The sequence below is a fragment of the Colossoma macropomum genome, unplaced genomic scaffold (assembly GCF_904425465.1).
Source record: "Colossoma macropomum unplaced genomic scaffold, Colossoma_macropomum, whole genome shotgun sequence".
In the NCBI taxonomy this organism is placed as follows: Eukaryota; Metazoa; Chordata; class Actinopteri; order Characiformes; family Serrasalmidae; genus Colossoma; species Colossoma macropomum.
This window is the reverse complement of record NW_023494785.1, coordinates 40,973,023-41,000,734: the sequence shown is the minus strand read 5'-3', so window position 1 is coordinate 41,000,734 and position 27,712 is coordinate 40,973,023. Positions and strand designations below refer to the sequence as shown.

At 38.7% G+C, this 27,712-nt stretch overlaps 1 protein-coding gene across 4 annotated transcripts in view; it reads right to left on the bottom strand.

Moving 5' to 3' along the window:
* cicb (capicua transcriptional repressor b) overlaps positions 1-27,712 on the bottom strand; it is a 97,025-nt gene that overhangs the window by 50,931 nt on the left and 18,382 nt on the right. For all 4 annotated transcript variants that reach the window (XM_036594908.1, XM_036594926.1, XM_036594918.1 and 1 more), the window contains exon 2: positions 14,022-17,948. In XM_036594908.1, coding sequence (XP_036450801.1) covers positions 14,022-17,805 — 3,784 coding nt within the window. In that variant the 5' untranslated portion in view covers positions 17,806-17,948. The remainder of the gene's footprint in view (positions 1-14,021; positions 17,949-27,712) is intronic.

The window sequence follows — 27,712 nt, the reverse complement described above, 5'->3', positions numbered from 1 at the left end:
TTAGTGAGAACCTAAAGAACAAGAACAACATTATGTATCAGTTATTAAGCGTTTATATACAGAAATGGCAACCAAGACAGAACAGTTCTGCCTCACACACGCATTCAACTGCTGTGTGTGTTTGTTTTCTTGCATTTCCTACGTCTCTCTGTTTGGAGAAACATGATTTAAGCAGATAAAAATGAAACACAGACACTGCAGACACTGACCGATTGTACAATAAGAGCGTACAGGCAGAGAAACTGTGAGGAAAGTGCAGATACTAAACTCTCCATCCGTAACAGGACAGGAGGTGTGTTATGATAATGTGAATCTGATGAAAAGTTGTTGTTGTGAGCATAGTTTTGTTTCTGAAAACATCCTTTACATTTCTTCACTGGGTTTGTTATTTGTTGACATCAAATCAAACGAAAGAAAAAAGCTGAACTTGCTCATGTAAATGGGAGGTTAATGTTAATGTAATTTGTTACTGTACAATAAATCATGGAAATACGTAATTAGTAATTACATCGTCCAGTCGAGCCAGGTGGTCTTTACTGCGATTCCTCAATATACCTTGGAATGAAATGTTGTTCTTTAGGCCTCGAACACACAACAGCAGCATGTTATTAGAGTCTAATGTGTGTATATATATATATATATATATATATATATACACACTATAATGTGTGTGTGTGTGTATATACATATATATAGTGTCTGTTGTAATTTACATTTATGATAAATGGACTAAAAGAAATGACCCGAAATTACTTGGAAAAAACTCTGGTTCCATTGACTTACATTAAAAGTAAAGTAGGTTTTTTCCTTCTCCAGTAAAGTTACCATTTTGGAGATACAAGGTTTTCTTCCCACAACAGCGATACATATATATTTCTTTCTTATATTTTTTGTATATTTAAGTTCTACAAGGGGGCTACACACCTAAGATTTTCACTCACCTTCGCACCTGTGTAAATGTGATGTGACAATAAAGGTGATTTGATTTGATTTGATTTACGAACAAACACAGAATATAGAAAAAAAATACACCAGACAATAAACATACAGGACAGTAAATACACAGAACAATACATTTATATGACAAATACATATATACATATATAAAGCTGCTTTATTAATTACAGTTAGCCTTTTATATGAACTTGGCATGTTATTAGTAGTTATTACTTAGTTACATTTTTCATTCTTTTACTTATTTTATTGCCACCATTTTCATTATATACATATATATATATATATATATATATATATATATATATATATATATATATATATATATAAATAATTACATCAACTGATTAGTTAATTTGATTAGTATTTTTCTTACACTCTCAGACTAATGATGGTAAGAGAGAAGCCATGCAAAACGAGAAAACATAAGCAATGAACTGCAAAGCACTCTTCTCCATCTCTGCACCCCTCGCTAAACTTCTCTGCTAAAAATCAGAGAGATAAACATCCAAAATTTGCACACAAGCATTTCGACAAATCAGAACTCTTTCAGAACAATGTGCTCTAGCTAGACAAAACAAAAACAGACCTCTTCAGCTCAACACGTTTGGAGAAAGAAGGGTTGTATGTATGATCTCATAAACACCCACTGTGAAGCATGATGGTGGGAGCATCATGATATGGAGCTGCTTCTCAGTAAATGCTACTGGGACATTACACATCAACAAAGGAGACATGAATGGGGTGATGTACTGACATTAGAGTGGAATTTAAGCTCATCAACCAAGACACTGAATCTGAGGAGACGACCCCAAACATACAGCCGAAATAACTCAACAGTGCTTTCTAAAAAGAAGGTGATGATGCCAGCCCACCTCCTGACTATGAATCCCACCGAACACTTATAGAGGATTTTGAAATTGCGAGTCGATCAGAGAGACCCTGGTAACCTTGAGGAATTAAGGACAGTTTGCAAGGGGAAAGAGCCAAAACTGAACCACAAAAAACAGAGTTACTTACTACTGTAGACGTCTCAAAGCTGCAACTACCAAAAACAGCTTTTCAGCAAAGTACTAATGTTATTCGTTTGTGGTGTCTGAATACTTTTTCCCTGTCAGTTAAATTGCTTTGTTTATACTTTTAATAGTTTTGTGTGTGTATGTAAGTATAAAGTCAAGAGATGTTATGTGTGTCCATATGAAATCGATATATGTGCTAGACATACATTAAAAAGGGATGCACTGAAACCTTGGCCACTGTAACGTTTCAGAAACGGTCAAAAATGGTTTCGTTTTTTTGCACTGAAAAAGAGCAAAAAGGCCAAAATTTGGTCAGGAAAAAAAAAAGATTACACAGATTACACATGGCCACGCTGTGTTAACGCATGGGAATGAGATAATTAAGTCTCAGCCACGACAGTAAGGTGTGGGAGCGAGATCATGTCTTATTAAGCTGTGGTCAAGGCTTAATTATCTCATTCCCACATCTTTAGAATCCATGCATTAGGATCTCGTCCCCACGCCTTACTAAGTCGTGGCTGAGACTTAATTATCTCATTCCCACATCTTTAGGATCCATGCATTAGGATCTTGTTCCCACGCCTTACTAAGTCGTGGCCATGATTTAATTATCTTGTTCCCATGCCTTACTAAGTCATGGCCACACGTTATTTTTATTTATACAGGATGTCACCAGCGGGGCTCCGTACCAGCAACTTAAACCTCTGAGAAATTTCAAAGTTTTGGTGGGAGTTATGGTTCTTGCACTAATACAGGTTTGGTTTTGTTAGGTTAGGACCCTAAAGCGAAAGGAGGTTTTTGAAGATTATAAAATTGCATTTTTTATTAATTAATTAATTAATTTATTTATTTATTTTATTTGTTTTAAGTTAATCCATTCCATAAACGAATGCCTTTAACTGATGACTGACAAAGGTTGTTCTACGCACTGGCGTTCTACAGTTCCTGTTTACTGCTCCCCTGGTTATCAGGTTACAGTGACCTCAGTATCACCCAATAAAACCAAAACAAATGTGCGTGAAATGTTGATATTTCTTATGTTTTATGCAGCTAAAACAGTCTGCGGTCAAACTGACCCCAAAGAACAGCGACTGAAAATGAACACTGAAAAGATATCGTCATGTTAATTTCATGTTTACTCAGTTGTCCCCATTAAACTAGGAAAGGTCATTAAATATGAAGCAAAAAAAATGATGTCAGTCATTTATTTAGAGACGTTAAACATTGAATGGGGTCAAATTGACCCCAAAGGTAATAGAAGGGCTAGAATACATCAAAACAAACTGCTAGTACCACAAAAAAGAGCAAAGTATATAAAAAAAATTACCCGGATTCATTGCCTTGAATCACCAGCCACGTTGTTGAGGACGTGTTGTGGCACACACTGTAATCTACATTCTGTAATGAGTTTAGTACGATTATTTTATTAATTATTATTAATAGCTTTGTATTTGTCGTATGTTTATTGTCAGCAGATTTGATCAATAATAAAGGTGCATTTTCTTTATTAACTTGTAGTTCTTAAAAGGGAATTCCACCCATTTTTAAACATTTCTGGATAACTCAGTCCTTGAGATGTAAACTGAGTCATTCAGAGCGGTTTGGTGTGAAATGGTTCAGATGTCTTTACAGTGGTGGTGATAGGAACCAGGGGTCGCCATGACTACAACACAAATATAGCCATTTTATTTACTATCCAAAACCACCAGTGAACCAACACGAGTCTTCTGAGTTCCTATATGTAATGTTGATGATGGGAAAATAAAAAAAAAGTTTTTTGTCTTTTCTTTTTTTGCCTAACAACAACAGCAACAACCTACAGTTGCATTATTTATCCCTCCACCATTAAATGAAAATACATGGATTTAAATACATTTTAAGCCAAAACTTTATCACAAAACTAGCTTAAAGCAATGTGTCAGACATCAGGCAGTGAATTTATAACTATGTCATATAGTAACTTTCTGTGAGGGAGCTTTTAGAGGTGGACGTCTGGTTCCTATCACCACCACTGTGAACAATTCTGACTTGACGAGTTTTTCAGAAACAGAGCGTTTCACACCAAACCACTCTGAATGGCTCTGTTTACATCCCAACTATTTATTTATGTAGAATTTTGGAAAAATCAGTGGAGTGGCCCTTCAAATATAGTATGTTAATTTAAAATAATAAATAAAATAGCAAATTAAAGAAAAAAACTAAACAAAAAAACAGCTTTCTTTTGGTTTTCTGCTTTTGGTTTCAGCCAGAAATGTTCATTTTGGTGCATCACTGATATTAAGAGACAGAAACGAAACACTTGCATCCCCTCACTGCTGATTCTTTAGCCCCCAAAATCAGAAGGCCTGCTTTGAAGGCCTAAAAGGCCCTGAGGGTTCCCCTTCTGCTGGTATCAGATCGGTGCCATCTCTAATAAAGAATCTGAAACGGTAAGATTATCACTGAGTTTAATGCAGCGGTGTGTCATTAAAATATACCAAACTAACAGTCCCTGCTAGCACCACCTGCAGCCACAGTGTTAGAAACGACCACAACAATTCATAATGAAAAAGTACAAAGTAAAATAATAAAAAGTAAAAAAAAAAAGATATGAAATTCTTTGTTGTGAATCCCCAGCTGTTCTTCACACTGTGATCTACATTCTGTAATAATTTTAGTAAGATTATTTTAGGCAAACTGCTTTTTTATTCATTGTCAGCTGAGTTTTGTCATATTGAAAGCAGATTTTCTGCATCACCTTGTAGCTCTTAGGTTAAAAAGCTTGAATAAAACTGCAAATATAAGGAAAAAACATAAAAAACGTTTGGTTTTCAGGTTTGTCTTGCTTATTCTTTAGCCCCCAAAATCAGAAGGCCTGCTCTGAAGGCCTAAAAGGCCCTGAGGGTTCCACTGTGCTGGTACCAGATCGGTGCCATCTCTAATAAAGAATCTGAAACGGTAAGATTATCACTCACTTTTATGCAGTAGGATATCATTAAAATACACCAAACTAACAGTCCTGCTAGCACCACCTGCAGCCACAGTCTTAGAAATGACCACAACAATTCATAATGAAAAAGTACAAAGTAAAATAAAAATAGTGGAATTCTTTGTCGTGAATCCCCAGCTGTTCTCTGTTGTCGAGGATGTTTTGTGGCACACACTGTGATCTACATTCTGTAATGATTTTAGTAAGATTATTTTAGGTAAACTGCTTTTATATTCATTGACAGCTCAGTTTTGTCATATTGAAAGCAGATTTTACCAAGATTTTCTCTATCACCTTGTAGCTCTTGGGTTTAGTATGTTTATAGAAAAGAATAAAATTGCAAAATTAAGAAAAAACATAAAAAACTCTTGGTTTTCAGGTTTGTCTTGCTTATTCTTTAGCTCTCAAAATCAGTAGGCTTTTGGTCATTTCAAACACTGTGGCTGCAAGTAGTGCTAGCAGGGACTGTGAGTTTGGTGTATTTTAATGATATCCTACTGTATAAAACTCAGATTTTATCAAAAAGATTTTCTCTATCACCTTGTAGCTCTTATGTTTAGTATATTTATAGAAAAGTATAAATAAAATTGCAAATTTAAGGAAAAACACAAAAAACACTTTGGTTTTCAGGTTTATCTTGAAGGAATTTTCGTTTTGGTGCATCACTAATATTAAATAACAAAAACCAAAGTGTGTGAATGCTTGAGCCCCTCACTGTTTATCCTTCAGCCCCCAGAAATCAGGAGGCCTTCTTTAAAGGCCCTGAGGGTTCCACTGTGCTGTTACCGGATCGGTGCCATCTCTAATAAAACTAATCTGAAACGGTAAGATTATCACTGAGTTTTATGCAGCAGTGTGACCTTAAAATACACCAAGCTAACAGTTCTGCTAGCACCACCTGCAGCCACAGTGTTTGAAATGACCACAACAATTCAGAAAGCAAAAGTGCAAAGAATAACAAAAATAATGGAATTCATTGTCATGAATCACCAGCTGTTCTCTGTTGTCGAGGATGTTTTGCAGCACACACTGTGATCTACATTCTGTAATGATTTTAGTAAGATTATTTTATTCAAATTGCTTTTTTATTCATTGTCAGCTCAGTTTCAATTCATTATATGTTACTAAGATATTCTGTATCACCTTGTAGCTCTTATGTTTAGTATATTTATTCAAAAGCATGAACAAAATTACTAATTTAAGAAAAAAACAAAAAAATGTTGGTTTTCAGGTTTGTTTTGAAGGAATTTTCATTTCAGTGCATCACTAATATTAAATAATAAAAACAAAAGTGTCTGAATGCTTGTGCCCCCTCACTGTTTATCCTTTAGCCCCCAGAAATCAGTAGGCCTTCTGAAGACCCTAAGGGTTCCTCTGTGCTGGTATCGGATCGGTGTCATCTCTAATAAAACAAATCTGAAATGGTAAGATTATCACTGAGTTTCATACAGTGGTACATATAATTTATATACATATATGTTGTTGTTGTCTGAACAAAACCTCGTATCTCCAAAATGATGACTTTACAGGAGAAGGAAAAAACATACTCTACTTTTAATGTAAGTCAATGGAACCAGACTTTTTTCCAAGTAATTTTGGGCCGTTTCTTTTGGTCCATTCATCATGAAATTTGCACACAATGTAAAGGAAAACAGGCATTTTCAAATTATGTCAAAAATTGAAAAACAACAAAAAAGGAGATGCGAAGTTTTCTTCCGGCAGCAGTGATGTATTACTAGATACACCAAACTAACAGTTCCTGCTAGAACCACCTGCAGCTGTAGTTTCTGAACAATTCACTATGCAAAACTGAAAAGAACAACAAAAATAATGGAATTCTTTGTCTTGAATCACCAGCTGTTCTCTGTTGTCGAGGACGTTTTGTAGCTGTGATCTACATTCTGTAATGATTTTACCAAGATTATTTAATGTAAACCGAATTTTCATTTTGGTGCATCACTAATATTAAATAACAAAAACAAAAGTGTGTGAATGCTTGAGCCCCTCACTGTTTATCCTTTAGCCCCCAGAAATCAGGAGGCCTTCTATGAAGACCCTAAGTGTTCCTCTGTGCTGGTATCGGATCGGTGCCATCTCTAATAAAATAAATCTGAAATGGTAAGATTATCACTGAGTTTCATACAGCGGTATATATTATTATATACATTTATATATTATTAGAATACACCAAACTAACAGTTCCTGCTAGAACCACCTGCAGCCGTAGTTTTTGAACAATTCACAATGCAAAAGTGCAAAGAATAAACAAAAAATAATGGAATTCTTTGTCTTGAATCACCAGCTGTTCTCTGTTGTCGAGGATGTTTTGTGGCACACACTGTGATCTACATTCTGTAATGATTTTAGTAAGATTATTTAATGTAAACTGCTTCTTTATTCATTGTCAGTTCATTTTGTCCTATTGAAAGCAGATTTTATCAAGATTTTCTGTATCACCTTGTAGCTCTTATGTTTAGTATATTTATTCAAAATCTTGAATAAAATTTCACATTTTAGAAAAAACACAAAAAACTTCATTTTTTTCGGGGTTTTTCTTGAAGGAATTTTCATTTCGGTGCATCATTAATACTAAATAACTGTTAACTAATAACTAATAACCCTAAGGCTTCCGCTGTGCTGGTACTGGATCAGTTCCATCTCCAATAAAATCTGAAATGGTAAGATTAATGGTAAGTTTTCTATAGCAGTATATCATTAACACTGGTTAGTATCCTGTGTCTGGTCCACACTCGGGACTAGAGCTGCTTTACAGCTTCTGCAGAAAAATTAATCTGTTCATTCACGTTGAATGAAAGTGGCTTTTCAAGGTTTCTCTGACTGCGTTTATGTCTGCCTCCTCACGATCCAGTCAGTGAGTAGAGGGCTAGGATTCTGCTGTCGTTCTCTGACACACACACACACACACACACACACACACACACACACACTCCCACACGCATCTACAAATATACAAAACAAAGTCCCGCACACTGTAGCACCCAACCTGCTGTACTGTCTCAGCTGTATCTGTGCGTTTTCCACATATAAACCTGAATAAGCAAAAGGCAATTTACACTGAAACACTCCCACACACACACACACACACACACATACACACACACACACACACACACACACACACACACATACACACACACACACACACACACACACACACACACACAGCCAGGCTGCAGAAAATCTTCCTCCAAAAGTGTTTCATTTACACAAACACACACATGTGCGCAGCAAATCCCCTCACAATTTCCCACAACACTCCTCCACACGCAAGAGTGACTCCTCGCACAGCGTCATCGGAGGGACGAGGGAGGCCTGAGTGTCAACCGAGACCACCTATTACTGCCTCCCACACACACCGGAACATCTCCTACAACAACCGACTACGGTTCATTTAGAATCGGCCTCCTTTACCACTCCATTTACATTCTATACCAAATTATACTGTATCATATATAATATTATATCATATATGACATATTTCACTATCAGAAACACAGACACTGCACTGGTGCATGTTTCTATAACCCATCAGTTTGACCCCCCAGGCCCAATGACACGCTACCCTGCTTTACTGAGTGACAATAAGTTTACAAACTTAAATATGAATTTTTTCTGCAAATTGTAGGGCACAGTTTCTGTTCACTTGCTGAGTTTAACATTTCAGAAATACACAAAATACAAAAGGTGCCATAATTTTTGCAAGATATATATTTTCCCTAAAATATGGTGAATTCAGTAAATAAACTGTAATTTTACAGTAAACAGTAAAACAGCACACTTGTAATTTGACCGGGGGGCACAAACCTTTGGCATACTGCATTTCTACAAGGTAAAGCCAGTTGTTTGCAAAAGTTTAGACACCCCTGATCACATCCTCTACAATAAACACACATACATATGACTTTTTCTGCTAACTGTAGTGCACAGTTTCCATTTACTTGCTGAGTTTAACATAAAAACCTAAAATATAAAATGCGCCATAACTTTTGGTATATATTTTCCCCAGTATGTAATATTAATATCTAATTTGGCCAGAGGGGCACAAACTTTCAGTATACTGCATTTTTACAAGGTTCAGTAGTATGCAAAAGTTTAGACGCCCCTGGTCAAATGACATGCTTAGTTGATTTTCTAAGTGAAAATGAGTGAACACACTTAAATATGAGATTTCTGTGCAAATTGTAGTGCACAGTTTGTATTTACATGCTGAGTTTAACATTTTGGAAAACATGAAATATAAAATGTGCTTTTGCAAGGTACATATTTTTCCCAATATGTTAAATTCAGTAAATAAACTGTAATTTGATAGTAAAGAGTAAACAGCACATGTAATGCGACCAAGGGGGCACAAACTTTCAGCATACTGCATTTTTACAAGGTTCAGTTATACGCAAAAGTTTAGACGCCCCTGGTCAAATTCCATGTCAATAAGTGAACAAATTTAAATATGACATTTTTCTGCAAATTGCAGCGCACAGAACCATTTCATGATGCAAAGATCCCTTTAATCATGCAAAGGATTCTTTGAGTGCTCTAAGTTCTTCATAGAACCTTTTTCATTACTTAAGAACCCTTGAAGAACCACCTTTTTAAGAGTGTTGAATCCACCCCAGAGGACTGATTCTTTTTTAGCCCACTCATTTACTAAAGGCCTAAACCTCTTACCTGATTGTCAGTGTTATGAACTAAAATGATTTTTCTTACTGATTTATTTTATTATTAATCTTTTTTTATTTTGGATTTGTAATTAATTCTAATATGTATCAGGAATAATACATAATGGGAATCTATGGAATCATGATTGTTGTATCAGGATCACACCTGATACTGTAATGCTGCACAGCTGCATGTACAGCTGTGCCAAAGGATATTTTTACTATTGGTTGTTGTTGTCGTCCTGATCGTCCTTTCACAAGTGCCAGTGAACAAACATCACTGCACAAGCAGCTCCTGCCTGCTGATTTTCTGATTTCCATCAGCCACGCTGACCAGATCATATCAGGCTTTACAGCAGTACTGACCACAGTCCTGACCACAGCAACGCCACTAACAGTCGAATGCACTCGAATACTAGAATAACTGAGCTTTTTAGATTTAATTTGCATTTCTTTTCATTTGTAATGTCGCCTTCATTTATAAGCCATATAGTTGTATGCAGATGTTTGCACAGCCCTGGTCACATTCCATGTTTTGTTGAGTTCTTAAGTGAAAATAAGTGAACACGTCCTCTACAGAGAACACACTTCTGCATTTTTTTAACGTACAATTTACATTTATGTGCAGAGTTTAACATATTAGAAAAAATAAGAATATTAAACTTTTAACATTTCAGATCACAGGGCACATTTTTTGTTGTCCAATGTGTTAAATGCAGCAAATAAGCAGTAACTGTGCATTCAAATATGCAGTGTGTTCTCTGTAGAGGACGTGTTTCACTTATTTACACTCAGAAAATCAACAACAACATAGAATATAACTTTTGCATACCACAGTACAAACCAGGAAAAACGTCTAATGAGACGGAGAGTTCCATCTATAAAAAAGACGATTACATTTCTGAGGACTTCCTGTGTTCAGCTATCATCTTAGGAAACTAACGCAGCAGCCAAAAGAGCAGATAATCTCGACTTCTCTTCATTTAATGTTTACTGGTGTGATAACTATAATAAACACAATAGTGACCGATAAGTTTTCCCCAAAGATGAGTAGCAAAAAAAAAAATGTAGAATAAATATTGTGATATTTCACAATAATTTTCCTCCTCAATCTTTGGTTTCCATTATTATGATTTAAGGCTTTACACCAAAAAATATATTTTTAATATTTTTTGTATTTGTGTGTAAAAGCAAATGACTTTTGACGATGCCAAATAATAAATTTGACATTTTATAAAAAGCAAAATCAGAAAATGACACTCAAGGTTTAGATAAATATACATGTAATTACTTATAAAGTGTTAGACAACTGTGTACATTTCAACTTGGAAAGTCCTCAAAAGTACTCTTGGGACTCCTCTCTCATCAACTGTTTTTTTTTTAATTAAAATTAAATCCAATAAAATAAATACAGAAAAAGATATACTTTATAAAAATAACACTGACAGTACAGATTCAATCTGCAAGTACTGTAAAGGATGTGCAAAAGGGGGATGAGTACAGATACAACCAAGTACTGAGGTACATATATACTGTATTTACAGCTAATATGTGTATATATATATACATATATATATATATATATATATATATATATATATATATATATATATATATTATCTCTGTGGTTCCATTGACTTACATGAAAAGTAAAGTAGGTTTTTTCCTTCTCCTGTAAAGTTACTATTTTGGAGATACATATATATACACACACACACACACACACACACACACACACACACATATATATATATATATATATATATATATATATATATAAAGAGAGAGAGGAGCAGAAGGTTGTGTGAAGGGTCTCTGTTTAGGAGGATTACGGGGGAAACAGGCTGGTGGTGACGGCTCGTCTGAGTATTTGTCACAATGAGTCATGTATAATTATACTGCGACATTTTGGTTCAGGTGTAGCAGCAGCACGAGTGCCTCACCTGCCTCACATTAAATACCTCATAAACCTGCACAGCAGACCCACTAAAATCAGACCAACAAACTGCCTGATTATCAAACACGTGTTTAGAGCAATAATGTGATTATTCAGATCTTGGCCGATTCCGACTGTGCATCCCTACTTTACCATACTTGAATACATCAGTATCAGTTACATCATAGCGGATCAATCAGGGACTACAATCAGACAACTTGGCTGAACTGACACATTAATAGAAATGTTGATCTGCACTGTTCCTGTAAATATTAATCAAACAAATGAAATACTTTGGATTCATTGCACAACAGCAAACTAGAAAACCTTCACCTCTGATTGGTGAACAATGTGTGTATATATACGGTTCTGTATGGCACCAAAAAGCTATTGTTACAAGCTTGATGTCCCTTTTTGGTGCTGTACAGAACCATTTTCAAACAGGTTCTACATAGAAACACATACAACACATTCTCCATTAATCTGAAGAACCATTTCACCATTCAAAAAAAAAAAACAAACAAAACATTTAAGCATAAAATGGTTCCACAAAGAGAGACGTTCAAAGCTATCCCTACGTGTTTTCAAAGGAACTGCAGTTTACTGAGTTTGGCTTTTTTTATACGTTTTGTCAGTAAGAATATTTTATACTGATTGTTTTAATTAATGTGACAGATATAGTACTGCGCAAAAGTCAAAAGGCACCTAAGCACATTATTTATCTCGGCAATAAGTGTGATTGTGCTTGTAAAATCACTATTTATTATTAGAATAAATGCACATAAACATAAATACAGTAAAAAGTAAAAGAATGTTTTAAATTATATCTTGTGAGCTAGGGTGAAGAAGATAAGCTGGTTCTAGATTTCTCCTGAACAGCTCCAGCTGTCACACAGATCTGTTTAACTCCATCACCAGCCCAGCTGAATTAACGTACTGATTAGCCAAAGCAGGTATTGGATGATTAACTACAAGTAATACTGGACTTCCTCAAGGAGAGGTTTGGAAATGGTTAAACAAACACATAAAATCACTAATTATTGTTTTATAATGCATTTGTGTTCATTCTAACACTTACCGCCCAGATAATCAGCTGTGTTAATCTAACTTTGTCAAGTAAACATAGATGTTCAGATGTTATAAATTAGCGAGGATCAATAGCTTCATAATCTACAAAATGTGCTAGCAGTGAAGTTTCTCACTTAAATACACTTTTGTGAGTGCAGACGATGCCTTCAGCATGGTGGTGGTAGTATGAGAGAAGACTGAGTGAGGGACGGGGGAGAACTCTGAGACTTTAGGCTGGAATTCTGGGCAGCTTCTGCCTGTAGCTAGAAGGCCAGACCCCCTAATAGCTGTAGTAGGACTGATGTGGAGGTGTGAACACTTCGTCACAAGGACAGAAGGTGAGGATATGAATTTATAGGGCATTAGAGTGGAAGAAGGAGGGTTTTCATCCATGCTCCTCCCCCTGAACTTCAGTTATAACATAACTACATTTAGTTTTATATTTCGCTGCTGTTCTCGTATCTCCAAAAAGGTAACGTTACAGGACAAGGAAAAACATTCTTAACTATTAATGAAAGTAAATGGAGAAATATTTTTTTCCAAGTAATTTTTGGACTATTTCTGTTGGTCTGATCATCATGAATTTTTGACGAAATATAAAGGGCAACTGCCGTTTTTTTCAAATTATGTCAAAAGATGGAAATGACAAAAATGGAGACACAAGATTTTGTCCTGACAGCAACGATTTGCTCAAGTTAGTTGAGAAATAAGTTCTAATGCATTTAAATAATATTAGATTTCATCTTTCTTTACTGTATATGTGATATATTTTCCAAGTGAACGCATTTGTGTGGTTTTTTGGTTCATGAATTCTGTAACTGCTGGTACCGTTTTGAGTTGCAGATAGTAAAGTTAGTTGTTATTGCTGGTTGTACTTATGTTTCTGATGGACTTAACTGAATAACTGACGACTTCAGCTAAGTAATACATATTTAATCAGTTATTCACCTTTTTTCATACTATTTTTGGCAATATACATTCATTATATGGGATGAGCTTTATAATAATTCCAAAAACATTTAAAGATAAAAGATATTTGCCTGTAGTACATGCATATTTGAAAAGAAAAAGAGCCTACTGCACCGCAAAGATGGTACTAAATCACTGTTATGCAGGAATTGGAAATGTGTGTGGAAATAAAATTAAGAAAACACTTAGATACCAGTCAAATCACCTAGCTGTGAATAGTTGAATAGATCAATAATCTTCTTGCATAGATGCTTGTTTACAACATGGATGTGATGCCAAACATGATCAGATATTAAAAGACAAAAGCATCGCTAGGTTCGTACAATATCACCATTATTAAATGTAATTGCTAATGTCCTTTAATTAACATCACAAACATCTCTTTGCTTTGCACGATAGAATAAGAGAGTTTAATAAATGAAAATTCTTACCAGTTCCTGGTCGTCCCATAATGATGTCTTTGCATGGAACAGGGTGCAGGGTCTCTGCTGGAAGTATAAGTGGTAACAAAGCTGTTGGGGCAGGATGACACGGAACTGGCTGCTGTAATGTTGTTATTCCACCCTTATCCTGCCCTCCACCACCTCCTGAACCAAAGGAAGCAGACTCAGGTGTAGGGCTGGGCACTGATATACAGGCCAAGGCAGGGCTGGATTGGGTAGTCAGGCCTGTTGGATTGGGGTTTGGAAGGGAAGAGATGGAAGACACCAGAACAAGAGTCGATGAAGGGTTGTGCAGCAAGACTGCCCCATTGGTGGAGGCAGCTGCATTAATTGGAACAGGCACCTGTAATCCCGCACCAGTCAGACTACCAGATTGGTTGTTCTCTTTGGAGCTGGCTCCTTCCTCATCTGCAACTCTAGCCAGTGGACGTTCTGTAAATTTTGCTAGAGGGATCTCAGGGTTTCGTACAATTACAGGAGAGTCCCGCAAAGACTGTTGAGCGAGTGCATGTTGTGAGCTTGTCTCTAAGGGCAAAGGAGAGGGCGGTGAGGAAGAAGCTGTGGATGATGGGGGTCTTTGGCTGCGAGAGAAAGTAGTTGTCTGAGGAGAAAGTACCCGAAAGGAGGTTCCTACTGAGGCATCTATTCTGCTCTGCTCCAGTTCAGATTTGGTGCAGTCTTGCACAACAGGAGGTGGGGGTGGTGGGGCATCTGATTTACGCTTGCTGGGACTAACAGGCACAGTGAAGGTTAGACTTGTTTGGAAAGACGGTACAATGCCAGGCACAAGTCTCTCCCGCTCCTTCTCCACCACCGAGGTGTTAAGTTTGGAAGTGCCAGTGCTAGTGCCACTGGTGTGTTGGTGGCGGCGAGGGGGCAGAACAGTCAAGGTCGTAATAGGACTGAAGTTAGCAGGGCGGAAGCCGAAGAGTGGAGAGGGAGATGGAGATGGGGCTGGAGAAAAGGGTGACTGGTTTGATATAGGTGAAAATGAGGGTGTTCCTGACCGTGAGCTCCCCAAAGACACAAGCATAGTAGCAGCCTCACACTCATCAAAATCAAAGCGCGAAAAATCCTGTGGCAGCAGAGATGGAAGAACTAGACGTGGTCGTGAATCAGTTCCCCGACTGCTGGTCTCACTGCTGTCCCGAGATGTCTCTTCCCAGTCAAACTCGCTGCTGGCTCGACCTCGCAGGTCTGAAGGGGTTGCAGTCCCTGAGCTGCTCCCTCCTCCTCCCCTGTGCTCCCTCTCTCCGCCGGCTCCTTCCAACTCTTTAGTGCGCATGGAGAGATGTCGTGAGCAGTAACCCCTACGCTGAGACTCTTTCATGCAACTGTCCTTAGAACACAAGCGACGCCACTGCTTCCCGTTGAATTTCTTGCGGATACCATTGGGTGTGCATACCACATCACCCTTCTTATATTTCTGCTGAGCAACAGACAGTGGAGTCCTTGATCGTGAAGAAGAGGCTGAAGATGAAGTTGAGCTGCCTGGGATGGGAGTAGAATTCTGTGAAGGAGAAGGGGTCTTGTCCAGGGGTGTAAGAGAACGTCTTGAGCTGGGTGATGGAGCCACAGTTGAAGGGTGAGAAAGCGAGAGAGCACCATCAGAGCCTACAAAAGCTGGTGACGGAGGCGGCTGAGGACTGCCTGAGGGTGGACCAGACAAGTGAGTACCCAAGGACGTGCCGGAGAGGCCTCGTGCCACTGAGAGGGAGCCTGAGTGTCCAGGAGGCTTAGAGAGAATCTGTCTGTGTTGAATGGGGCCAGCTGCTTTGGGCACTCCTGAGATCAAGGTACCTCCAGCATCTTGGAGAGGTGCCAGATTAAGCCGTAAAACTTCCAAGTCAACCTCTGGTGTCTGCAGTTGCTTTCTCTCCCTGTCTCTTTCTCTTGCTCTTTCTCTCTCTCTCTCTGTATCCTCGAGCCTCCGACTCTCTCTTCCAGTGGGCAGACTTGGCACACTGTTTACTATCAGAACTGCTGGTAAAGATGCAGATGAAGGAGGTGATGCACCATTATATTGTTTACCCCCAACATCAGGATTTGAGAGCTCAGTATTCCTCCCTGGAGGTGGCCCTGCACCTCCAAAACCCATTCCCCTACTAAGCTGGCACACTTCTCGCTCCACCTCCATCTCCTCCTTCCCTTCTCTTTCCTCCCTGTTTTGTTCCTGCTCTTGCACATCCCCCTCCCAGGCCGGGACAACGAGACGCAGGTTCTGTCGGGATACCCACACTGCTTGAATGTCCGTTCTCTGGTGTGCCTCAGCCATCTTGTTCCCTGGTTTCCTACGATTCTGCTCTTCCTTCAGTAGCACCCTGTAGGGGCAAGCAACAGCTGGATGGGAATCCACATGTGAGACCACTCCTTCCCTGTACACCTCCTTCCCCTTATCTCCTCCATAAGGCACACAAACATGCGTCCCAACTTCCACAGGGTCACTGCCCGGTGGCGGGGCGTCTAAGATGAGGTCAATAGTTTGGTGTGGGTGACTTGCTAATGCTTGAAATGGGAACAAAAGCTGTGTCTCCACCCCGTTAATCTGTAACCCTACATTCAGCTGCTCTTTAGTAGCCCCACGTACAACACCGCAGATAAACACACATTCCTTGATCGGCTCTTCTCCCTCCATCCCCTCCTTTGTTCGCTGATGTCGAACTAGCACTCTCTGGTTCTTTAGTCCTTTAGCCAGTGCCTCAGCTATTCCTGAAAAATCTTCTTGCTCAAAATGGTTGTTTGAGGTGAGGATCGGAGGTAGGATTGGTGACTTGTTTACAGGACTTCTTGCTATACTCAAAGAAATCCCTATATTTGGATGCACACTAGTCGGCTCCAGCACCTCCAAATCTGGACAGTGTTCACTGGCTGTATCTGTGGAAGATGAACGAGCTGAGTTCGGGGCACCCTCCCCATATGCATCTGTTTCCACTTGTGCAACCACCCTTTCTCCTTCAGATGGCACTTCATCTTTCACAGCCTCTACCCAAGCTAAACAATTAAGCTTTGAAGATTCTGTGCCTGTCTTATTGTCTCCTAATTCTTTGATATTCACGTCTGTAGAGACAACAACACTGTCTTCCTTAATAATGGCATTACTTGCTTTTGGGGGGATATTAGCGGAAATGGGGTTACAAAGCGTACTGAGGTGATTGCTGTTAAGTGCAAGTGAAGGTACAGGGGTCGGACTGATAGGGGAGGTGCTGACAGCTCCGTGTTCATACATGTACTTTTTCTTGGGCACTCTGGCTTTGAAGGTAGCTGTTTTCCGACTGGAGGGTGTGGTGGGACTGTGGTTGGTGTTGACAGAGGTACTTTTGTTTAAGCCATTGGCTGCCACGTTTGTGTTAATTGAGTTGCTAGCTGTGCTGTTTGTGAGAGGGCTGCTGGCTGTGCTGTTTGCGACAGGGTTGCTAACTGTGCTGTTTGGGACAGGGCTGCTGGCCATACTGTTTGCCACATTAAGGTTATGCACATTGGAGTTAGCATTTTTAGGGCAAGTCATCTTATTGACCCTGACTACAACCTGCTCAGCTTGATCTACCTCCACTGACAGTCCTTTCATCTGCCCTTTTAGGCCCTCCCTCCTTGACGCGCTGTTCCTCTTGTCCGTCTTCCCTTTAGAAGTGTCCAACTTGGCCGGAGTATGTTTGCGTGATGACGCTACAGCAGGCGTGGCTTGTGACTGTCGGTTTTGTTTGTCTTGTTTTCTCCTGCCTTTTCCCCGTGTGGACAGCGGAGAGCGTCCTCTCTGTTTCTTCTGTGATCTCATGTTTTATTTTAGTTATCAGTCTTACTTTTTTATTGCTTTATCTTTTTTCTGTTGTATGGGGACGGGACTTTCACACGTTGTCCTTCTTGCTTTGAAGTGGGCTCGTTGAAGGTTGTTTTGGTACTATTTCTTCATTTGTTAATCTGTAACGAGAAAAAAGAGAATGCCTGAATGTGTATGCGAAAGAGAGATAAAGGCACAGGAAGTCTTGAACACCAGGTATTAACGTCACTTTATGTTTAAACACTTTTTTGGACAGGAAGTTTTCCATGGAGAGGTGGGATAATGTAATTGTTCCACAGGACATCATAAAGTTTATGTGCGATTAGCACGGGATAAGAAATCTTTGCATGAATTACAGAGATGGGAGCGGCTTGACTGTCACACCAAAAAAGTTCCATACAAAATAAGCTCAGCTGCTCACAGGTAGAGAACATGTCCAAACATTTAACTGTAATTTTGTTCACGCTGCCATCCACCTAGCTGTCTTAAGTGAAGGCACTGTAACAAACTTCATTTCACATGTTTTAAGGTTCACAGTCAAATACGTGAGGGAGGACAGGGGTGGGGAAATCCAGTCCTGGAGGGCCGGATTCCTGCACAGTTTGGTGATTTTCCTACTCAAGCACCCCTGTTTCAACGAATCAGCCAATTCCTACATTTGGCTGATGTGCTATAGCTGGGAAATCATTAGTCCAAGATCCGGCCTCCCCGGGTCTGACAAATGGTGCTGTTTCTGTTTTATTAGTTTAAATTTCATGTTCTTTCTGACACAAGTACATAGAAACCACCGTAACTTTTGTTTACCACCGCCTGACCCTGCTACAGATAAGGAAACAGACAGAAACCAACCTTGACAACGACCTGCTGCAGAAGCTACTTGAACTCAGTTTGTTAACAGAACAAAGATTGCGAGGGCCTGCTCGCAGCTGGCAGTCCTCGGCGTTTTCTGATGAACAGAAAATCACCAAACTGTGCTGGACTCCGGCCGTCAGTTACCTACCCTTGGGGTAGGACAGTATGTATCGGGTTGATCTGGGACACAGGACAAGGAAATGCTTATTTGAGTGCCTAAATACCTGAGAAAAGCTCCTTTTCCACATGACATGACGGAATATTTATTGACACGGCAATTAGCACAGGATTTAACACAGCCTGGGTTTATTTCCACGGCTTGTTTCTTAGCCAAACAAGGCCGCCGTAATCTTTATGCAAAAAGTTACTGATACGGCAGATTCGGACACATAATTACGCTACCGATCCCGTCCGACAGACAGTCCGGATTTTATGGATGTTTACGGTGCCTGAATCAGGTGTTTGTGCAAAGGTTTCTTGTTTGATCGACATAAAAGAACCAAGTGCTGGTGTTGCATAAAACTGTATTAGCCTGCTTGTGGCTGATGAAGATGAATCTCTCTGCAAGTTCAGAATTTGTTATAGCAGATTTAATACTCTGTAATAAATCCCACTTTCATTCAGCCTCAGACTCACTATGGCACCTTCATAACAATAAAGCTTTGGATCAACATGATTTACTTACTCCTCAGCACATCTAATAGGGATGGACCACAATGCTGTTCGCAGATATTTTGAGAAGATGTAATTTTACACGATTTGTTAGCTGCTTACTGAACTTGCACAAGTCAACAATCAACAAACAATCAGCGGCCACTTTGTTAAGTCCACCTCCTTGTTTCTACATTTATTGTCCATTGTATCAGTGCCACTGACCATATAGGTGCACTTTGTAGTTCTACAGTTACAGACTGTAGTCCATCTGTTTCTCTGCATACTTTCCTACCCTGTTCTTCAGTGGTCAGGACCCCCATTGTCCCCCACAGAGCAGGTATTATTTGGGTGGTGGATCATTCTCAGCACTGCAGTAACGCTGCACTCAGCACTGCAGTGGTGGTGTGTTGTGGACAAGGGTTTTTCGGTACTTTTAAAAGATTGAACTTAAAAAGAAAACTTACTAAAGAACATAAAATCATGCCAAACTATTTCATTTAAAATTTTAACTATATTATCTTTATTTATAGTTTACTTAAACAACATGGTTGGTGGTTGCACCAACTGACATCTTTAAACTTTTGGAGGCAAAAAGAAAGATGAAAAAATGAATTTGATATGGGTGCAACGAAAAACTTTCAATAAAAGTGGTATTGTTGAAAAAATTCATATATATCATGTATTTATTACATTATTTTTGGGAAAGTAATGGACTTGGACATGAAAAATGCATGTCACGTCAATGACCTCTCTCTCTCTCTCTCTCTCTCTATATATATATATATACACACTGATCAAGCATAACATTATGACCACCTCCTTGTTTCTACGCTCATTGTCCATTTTATCAGCTCCACTTACTATATAGGTGCACTTTGTAGTTCTACAGTTACAGACTGTAGTCCATCTGTTTCTCTGCATACTTTGTTAGCCCCCTTTTACCCTGTTCTTCAGTGGTCAGGACCCCCATGGACCCTCACAGAGCAGGTACTATTTGGGTGGTGGATCATTCTCAGCACTGCAGTAACACTGACGTGGTGGTGGTGTGTTAGTGTGCGTTGTGCTGGTCTGAGTGGATCAGACACAGCAGTGTCACTGCTGGACTGAGAATAGTCCACCAACCAAAAACATCCAGCCAACAGCGTCCTGTGACCACTGATGAAGGACTAGAGGATGACCATCACAAACTGTGCAGCAGCAGATGAGCTATCGTTTCTGACTTTACATCTACAAGGTGGACTGACAAGGTAGGAGTGTCTAATAGAGTGGACAGTGAGTGGACACAGTGTTCAAAAACTCCAGCAGCACTGCTGTGTCTGATCCACTCGTACCAGCACAACACACCACCACCACATCAGTGTCACTGCAGTGCTGAGAATGATCCACCACCCAAATAGTACCTGCACTGTGAGGGTCCATGGGGGTCCTGACCACTGAAGAACAGGGTAAAAGGGGGCTAACAAAGTATCAGAGAAACAGATGGACTACAGTCTGTAACTGTAGAACTACAAAGTGCTCCTATATAGTAAGTGGAGCTGATAAAATGGAGGTGGTCATAGTGTTATGTCTGATCGGTGTGTATATATATACACACACAATAACTGGTAACTGCCAAATGTTTGATACTGTTCTTAAAAAGACAAGCTGGTGGTTATTAACAAATCTTAACACGAGCTGTCTGTCTGTGTTCCAACACAAACACAGCCTGCATTTAAACATTTATATAAGAAATTACAAATGTAGCCAATTATGTGACAGAAATTACAGATGACCAGAAACAAATATATGCATATTTATATAATGGACAAATGGGGAACACTCCTGTTCTTTATCTGCCGTTCTGTCAAACACACACACACACACACACACACACACGGTATGCTGCCCAAGATGTGTGTGAAAGGAGAACATGCGAATGTGTATTTAGTCATTTGCGGACGGACACCGCCCCCACGCTCACAATCTCTGTTTATTATTTCTTCACTCAAGCATGTAAATTAGACTATTACATCATATCCTGTGTACACTACAATCAGAGGTGTGTCGTTCGGGAAAGATGACTGCAAAACAATTTCAATTTCTGTTTTAGCACAGCTTTCAAACACCTGCTGAGAATTAACATGCTATAAAAAAATCACAACATAAAAGCATCACAGGCCCCTCAGACCCCTCACACCCTGAGGGTCTGTATGTGGGTCCACAGTCTCTCATATCTACAGAATGCATACATTGGATTCATATAAGATACTGAATAATTCACTCCAGCTGCTGAATCACTTATGGTAGTTACTGAATAGGTTATGGTAAATACTGAATAACTCATAGCAGATACTGAATAAGTCATAGTGAAGTCATAGTGGTTACTAGATCATTTACAGTAGATGCTAAATAATTCGTAAGGCAAGGCAGATGCTATTTGAACCCTGGTGTTATTAGTAATGTATATTATGTATATACATTTGCTATTCGCATCCATCTATAGCCTAATGATCAGTGGTGTAGTGGTGGCCTGAGTCATTCTATGGAAATGTCCATTTTGTGTCTCTAGTGTTTACAGATATATTACACTTGAAAAACATGTTAGGAATACAATTTATTTATATTTTAAAATAAAATAATTTATTTCAACAATTACACCTTCTTGAGCCTCATTTTAGTAATATTGTTTTTAACCTCTTATTCTCCAGGATATATTTTGGTTTGTCCATCTGAATTTACATGACCAAATCGTAAGGCAAATTATTCAGTAACTGCATGAAATAAATATAAATTTTTATTTTATTCATTTATTTATTTTTCGTAAAAGCTGTCCTCAAATTAACACAACATGTGTTTTATGATCACACATATTGCTATATGCTTATGATTTACTGCTGATAGCCAAAAATCTTAGACGCTCTTTGTATTTTTTATAAAAATAATTTTTACAGAGCAGATCACTGAAGAGACGCCGTCTGTTTATAGTTTATAGCCCAGATTTGTGGAAAAAAGGGTCGACTTTCAGTAGAAAAAAAACTGAGTTCAGCTTCTTTTATTATAAGGGTTTAAAATTACATCACCCATCTATTTGACTGGAAAGAAGACAGTTACAGCTCTCATATGACCCCCACCTTCTGAATGTAGCTTATGAAATATGAAAGTTATGAAGAATATGACGAAGTGCGTTTTGGAACCACCGGTGGTCTCAAAGAGTTTAAAAGGTTAAATCAATCATATAGAATTCCAAGCACCACAGAAGTGCTTGTCCTCACAGTTATGTGTGAAGGGAGAGGCCATATTTTGAGGTAAAATTCTGCAATTTTAACTGCAATAATCTATACATGCCTATGAAATATATGATTTAAATGACAAAGAAAACAAATAAATATCATAAAATATATAATGAAAGTTGTTGTCCCCAGGAGTCGTGTCACTCTCTTATTTTGAAATAAAAATCACACTGATGACATCACTTGACTTCCTTTTACCTGTTTTCTGAGGATCTATGAAGAAAAGCACATGGTGAGTCCACTGTGTCTTTCAGTTATCAGAGATTTTCTCATTCAGCTCATGATTTCATATGAAGCTTTTAGCTGACGTCACTGGTGTGACCGACTTTATTCTGAGGTAATTGTGAAAAAATAGAACACAAATGGATCAAATTACATATTTTGGTGGATATTCCATGACTGACAACGTGTGGTTTGATGTTCTGTAGCAGCCATTTAGTAAAATGCATTGTTCATTAAAAATGTCTCTGGTGTTCCTTTATTATGTGTAACACAAATGACGATCAGTAACACCAGTGACTCCTATGGACAGATAGAAAAGTGGACGTTTCTGTAGAATGACCCACCTACGCAATTATTCTTCTTCGAAGTTTGTCTATACACTCACTGTAGGAATATGCTAAATATCTCTATTTTTATATGATTTTTATCTCACGTGTACTCCTTGTCTTTGTCTATCATAATCAATATTCCTCCTCCAGATCACCAAAACTGTTGAGCTAACGGTCGACTGCCACAAAAAGATTATGTTTTCTTAAAATCCATTTTTAAAATAATTGCCTATCAGGTTTGAAAGGCCAAGTTCCCACTAATCATCCTAAACTAGCCCGATTTAATGAGGTTATTCCAAATGTGTAGCCAGCTAACAAGCTCAGTTCACCACCTCTGCAAAGACATCCCTGCTGAAGAAAACAACACAGACTAGCATGAATTCCAAGCTGGTCTGAGCTGGTTTAAGCTGGTCTATGCTGGTCTAATGCTGGTTTAGCTGGTCATCCAGTATGGTCATACCGGTTGACCAGCATACAACATCCAAAACACAACATATGCTGGTTTTGCTGGTGACCAGCCATGCTGGTTTCTCTATATTTTTATATGAGAATCTCACATGTCCTCCTTGTCTTTCTCTATCATAATCTGTATTCCTCCTCTGGATCACCAAAACTGTTGCGCGGTCAACGGTCAACTGCTACAAAAAGATCGTGTGTTCTTAAAACCGATTTTTAGAATAATTGCCTAGCAAGGTGGAAAGGCCAAGTGCCAGATTTCAAACCTCTGCAAAGACATCCCTGCTGAAAAGAACAACACTGACTAGCATGCTAGCTGGTCCAAGCCGGTTTATGCTGGTCTAATGCTGGTTTAGCTGGTCATCCAGCATGGTCATGCTGGTTGACCAGCATACAACATTTTGCTGGTGACCAGTCATGCTGGTTTCTCTAGCAAGGATGACTAGCAAACTATTAACCATGTTAGCTAATAGCTGAATGCAGGTTTCACACAGCACAACGGCGGTCAAACCTTTAAGGAAGTTAGTTAGCAGTTAGCTAACCTCAGCTCCAACTTATGTTTCATACAGGCGCCTTCATTTTCCCTGACTTACCTCAGAAGGTATGAAGGACCAGATCTGCCAAATTGAAAATAAATAAAATATAAAAAAATGACTTAGTAAATTAATATATGAAGCTGAATTGCAAAGAATAATGATAAATCAAAAAATAAATAAATATACATAACGATTATTATATTACTAAATAAAATCTTACATAAATTAATATGTCTGCATTTATTTATGTCTGTTTAGTAATTTCCCCTTCTCACTAATTTTTGTATTTATTTTTTTTATTATTTATGTTTCTTTATTACATTTTTTTCTGTTTTTCTATTAATTTATTTTATTAATTTATTTCCATAACTATTAATTTCTATATTTATTTATTTCTCTGTTTATTTCTGTATTTCCTTGTCCTTATGCTAATAAAGGGGCTGTCAGTCAATGATGTCACAGTGTCTTAATATTCCTATTGGTTGATCGATGTCAGACTGTGTAGATCGATTGTTCATGTCTTGCTCTCTCAGCGGTAACTGAGGACCAGACAGTACAGTAGTGGCTTCTTACAGCAGCAGACAGTCAGAGATCTGAGAGTCTCGGCTGAAAATGCAGGTCCGGATTATTCACTCTTCCGTATGAAGGCTGTGGGGACAGTTTGGTCCATTTAGCTGCCTCTGCTGATACAGAGGTCGACCCGTAGTGTTCAGAACTTTGGAGGAGGTGGTTCATCGTCTTTTTCTGTAAATTTCAAATCACTCAGATATTCGGACGCCCTTCTCACACACTGCCTGTGGAGCCATCGAGAGTTATTCATCAGCAGGTTTGTCTGTCTGTGACTCTGCAGCTCTTTATGGAGTGAAATAACAGTTTAATCAGCTCTTCTCCTCCTGCTCTTGATTGCTAAGCCTGAACGTGAAAAACACGCCCCCCTCATTATCAAAGGAACGAAGAAATATAGAAATAAATAGATGAATTAATGAACAAATAAATAAATCAATTAATTAATGAAAAAAATAAATAAATGAATACATGAATCAATGAATAAAGTGAACAATTGTTAAAAATATAGATATGGAAAAAATATATAAAATGGCATTAATAAAACAATAAATAATACAGAAATACATGAACTGAGAAATATATAACTACAGAAAAAGGAAATATGTGTATAATTACAATCACAATAAGCATAATATATACTTTATTTGTTTATTTTATTTATTGATTAATTTACTGAGCCATTTATTTTTAAATTCTATTTATTTTTCAATTTGGCAAATCTGGTCCTCCATAAGAAGGTTGTTTTAGTTAGCTAGGCTAGCTAACCAGATACAGTTATTCATTCATGACGGCTTCCAAAAGTCCATAATTTCCATGAGAATAAAATACATTTCAACACAATTCTGTGTTCCAGTTTACGTACTCATCAGCAACAACTCCGTTTATGAAATAGTTTTGATTAACGTGGAAATAATGTACACATTTGAGTCCATTCATGTCCAACAAACAGGGGCGTAGCTAGAACGCTTTACAGTGGGGTGGCAAAAAGCATAATGACACAGCAGTTAATAACATTCCTCTGTGCTTATACTGGGCCTACGTCACTAAAGTGCCTTTATTTGCTCTGTTCCTGCTTTTAATAAGGTTCAGTGCAAAATGTTAGTTTTGTTCCTTCATCATTTTTACTGCTGAATACTGTGTCACTGATCAAAATCATGCGATCCACAGCACGACGTACACGCTCAGGAAAAAAGTCACTGGGGTGGAACCCTCAACGGTACATCTCAGTACCTTCAGTCAGGGAACATAACTGAACCATAATGCACTGAAATGATAGATGACAGTTTGGGAATTTAGTGTCGTCTCATCTTCAGAGTCTGACCAAATCGGCCGTCGGTCAAATGTGATCTTAAAAGTGTCCATTTTCTGTTTGTGGCAAAGTAAGAAGTAAAAACGTTCAAATGGTTTGAGCGTCTCCTACAGCTGTCAAAGTCGTTGCTTAGCAACAGCGTCTCAGCGGAGTGATACAGTGTTTGTGAAAAACCTGTGATGTTATGGTGAAATAACAGCACGATTAGAACGCTGCTCAACCAATCAGCTCGCGTGGCCGGAACTAACTGTTGTATAATCCTCAATAATCGGCTGGTCGTTGTTCTGATTGGCGACTTTGCTGAGAAAACAGATGAGTGAACGCTGGTCAGAACCTTCATGTTAGCCTTGTTCATTTTGCCTAAAGAAGCAGCTGACATTGCCACTGGGGTGGTTCCCTCAAGGGGTCATCTCAGTACCTTTAGTCAGGGAACATAACTGTACCATAATCCACTGAAATGATATGTTCTAAGCTGTACTGACTCCACACACCCCGTCTCGTCTCCAGGACTTTATTTTACTGTTCTGTTTTAAAACATTCGGTTATGAAAAGGTACAAATACGAACTTTTCACCTGGAAAAACTTATTTAGGGAGCCCAATCAGACCTTAAAACCACTGTTGGACCTCTGAGGGAACATTTACACTGTTTGTACCTTGATGAACAGAAATGTACCTGCAAAAAACCTTAATTTCTAACAGTGTATAACAATACAAAAATACATCAGAAATGAAAGCTTTGGCGCAAGTTCTGCCAGGGAGACTCCAATGCTATGTCACTCATTACTCTGACCAATCACAAGCTTCCACCTGTCTTTAAAATGACTCGACTTACACACCTGCTTTGCTGCTTTCAGATGCTGACGTTTCGTCGTTCCCCTCCTTCCTCCCCGCCGCCACCAGTTGGTCCCCGCTCGGTTGCCCAGGGGACATGCTCCGCCCCCTGCTGTCCCTGTACGGCAAGATCTGCGAAGCTCTGATTCTGTTCAGGTGCATTTTTCGTTCATCAAGGTACAAACAATGTAAATGTTCCCTCAGAGGTACAGCAGTGCAAAGATGGTTCTTCAAGGGTTCTTAAGTAAAGAAAATGGTTCTATATAGAACCATGGACACTCAAAGAACCCTTTGCATGATTAAAGAGCTCTTTGCATCGTGAAAGTGTTCTTCAGATTGACAGAGAGTGTGTTTTATATGGTTCTATATAGAACCTTTTTGAAAAGGGTTCTATTTAACACCGAACACCAAAAAGCGTTCTTCTATTGTTACAGGCTTGACATTGTAACAACATGAGAACCTTTTTGGTGCTATATAGAACACTTTTCAAAAGGGTTCTATGTAGAACCATCTATAGCACATTCCATTTAATCATTTAATGATGCAAAGAGCCCTTTAATTACACAAAGGGTTCTTTAAGCGTTCGTTGTTCTATATAGAACCATTTTCTTTACTGAAGAACCCTTAAAGAAGCATCATTTTTAAGGGTGTGATTTTAAGGTCCGGCTGTGCACCTTAAATAGGTTTCTCCCAATAGAGAGGCGCATATTTGTACAGTTATGTTCCCTGACTAAAGGTTCTGAGATGACCCCTTGAGGGTTCCACCCCAGTGGCAATGTCAGCTGCTTCTTTAGGCAAAATGAACAAGGCTAACATGAAGGTTCTGACCAGCGTTCACTCATCTGTTTTCTCAGCAAAGTAGCCAATCTGAACAACGA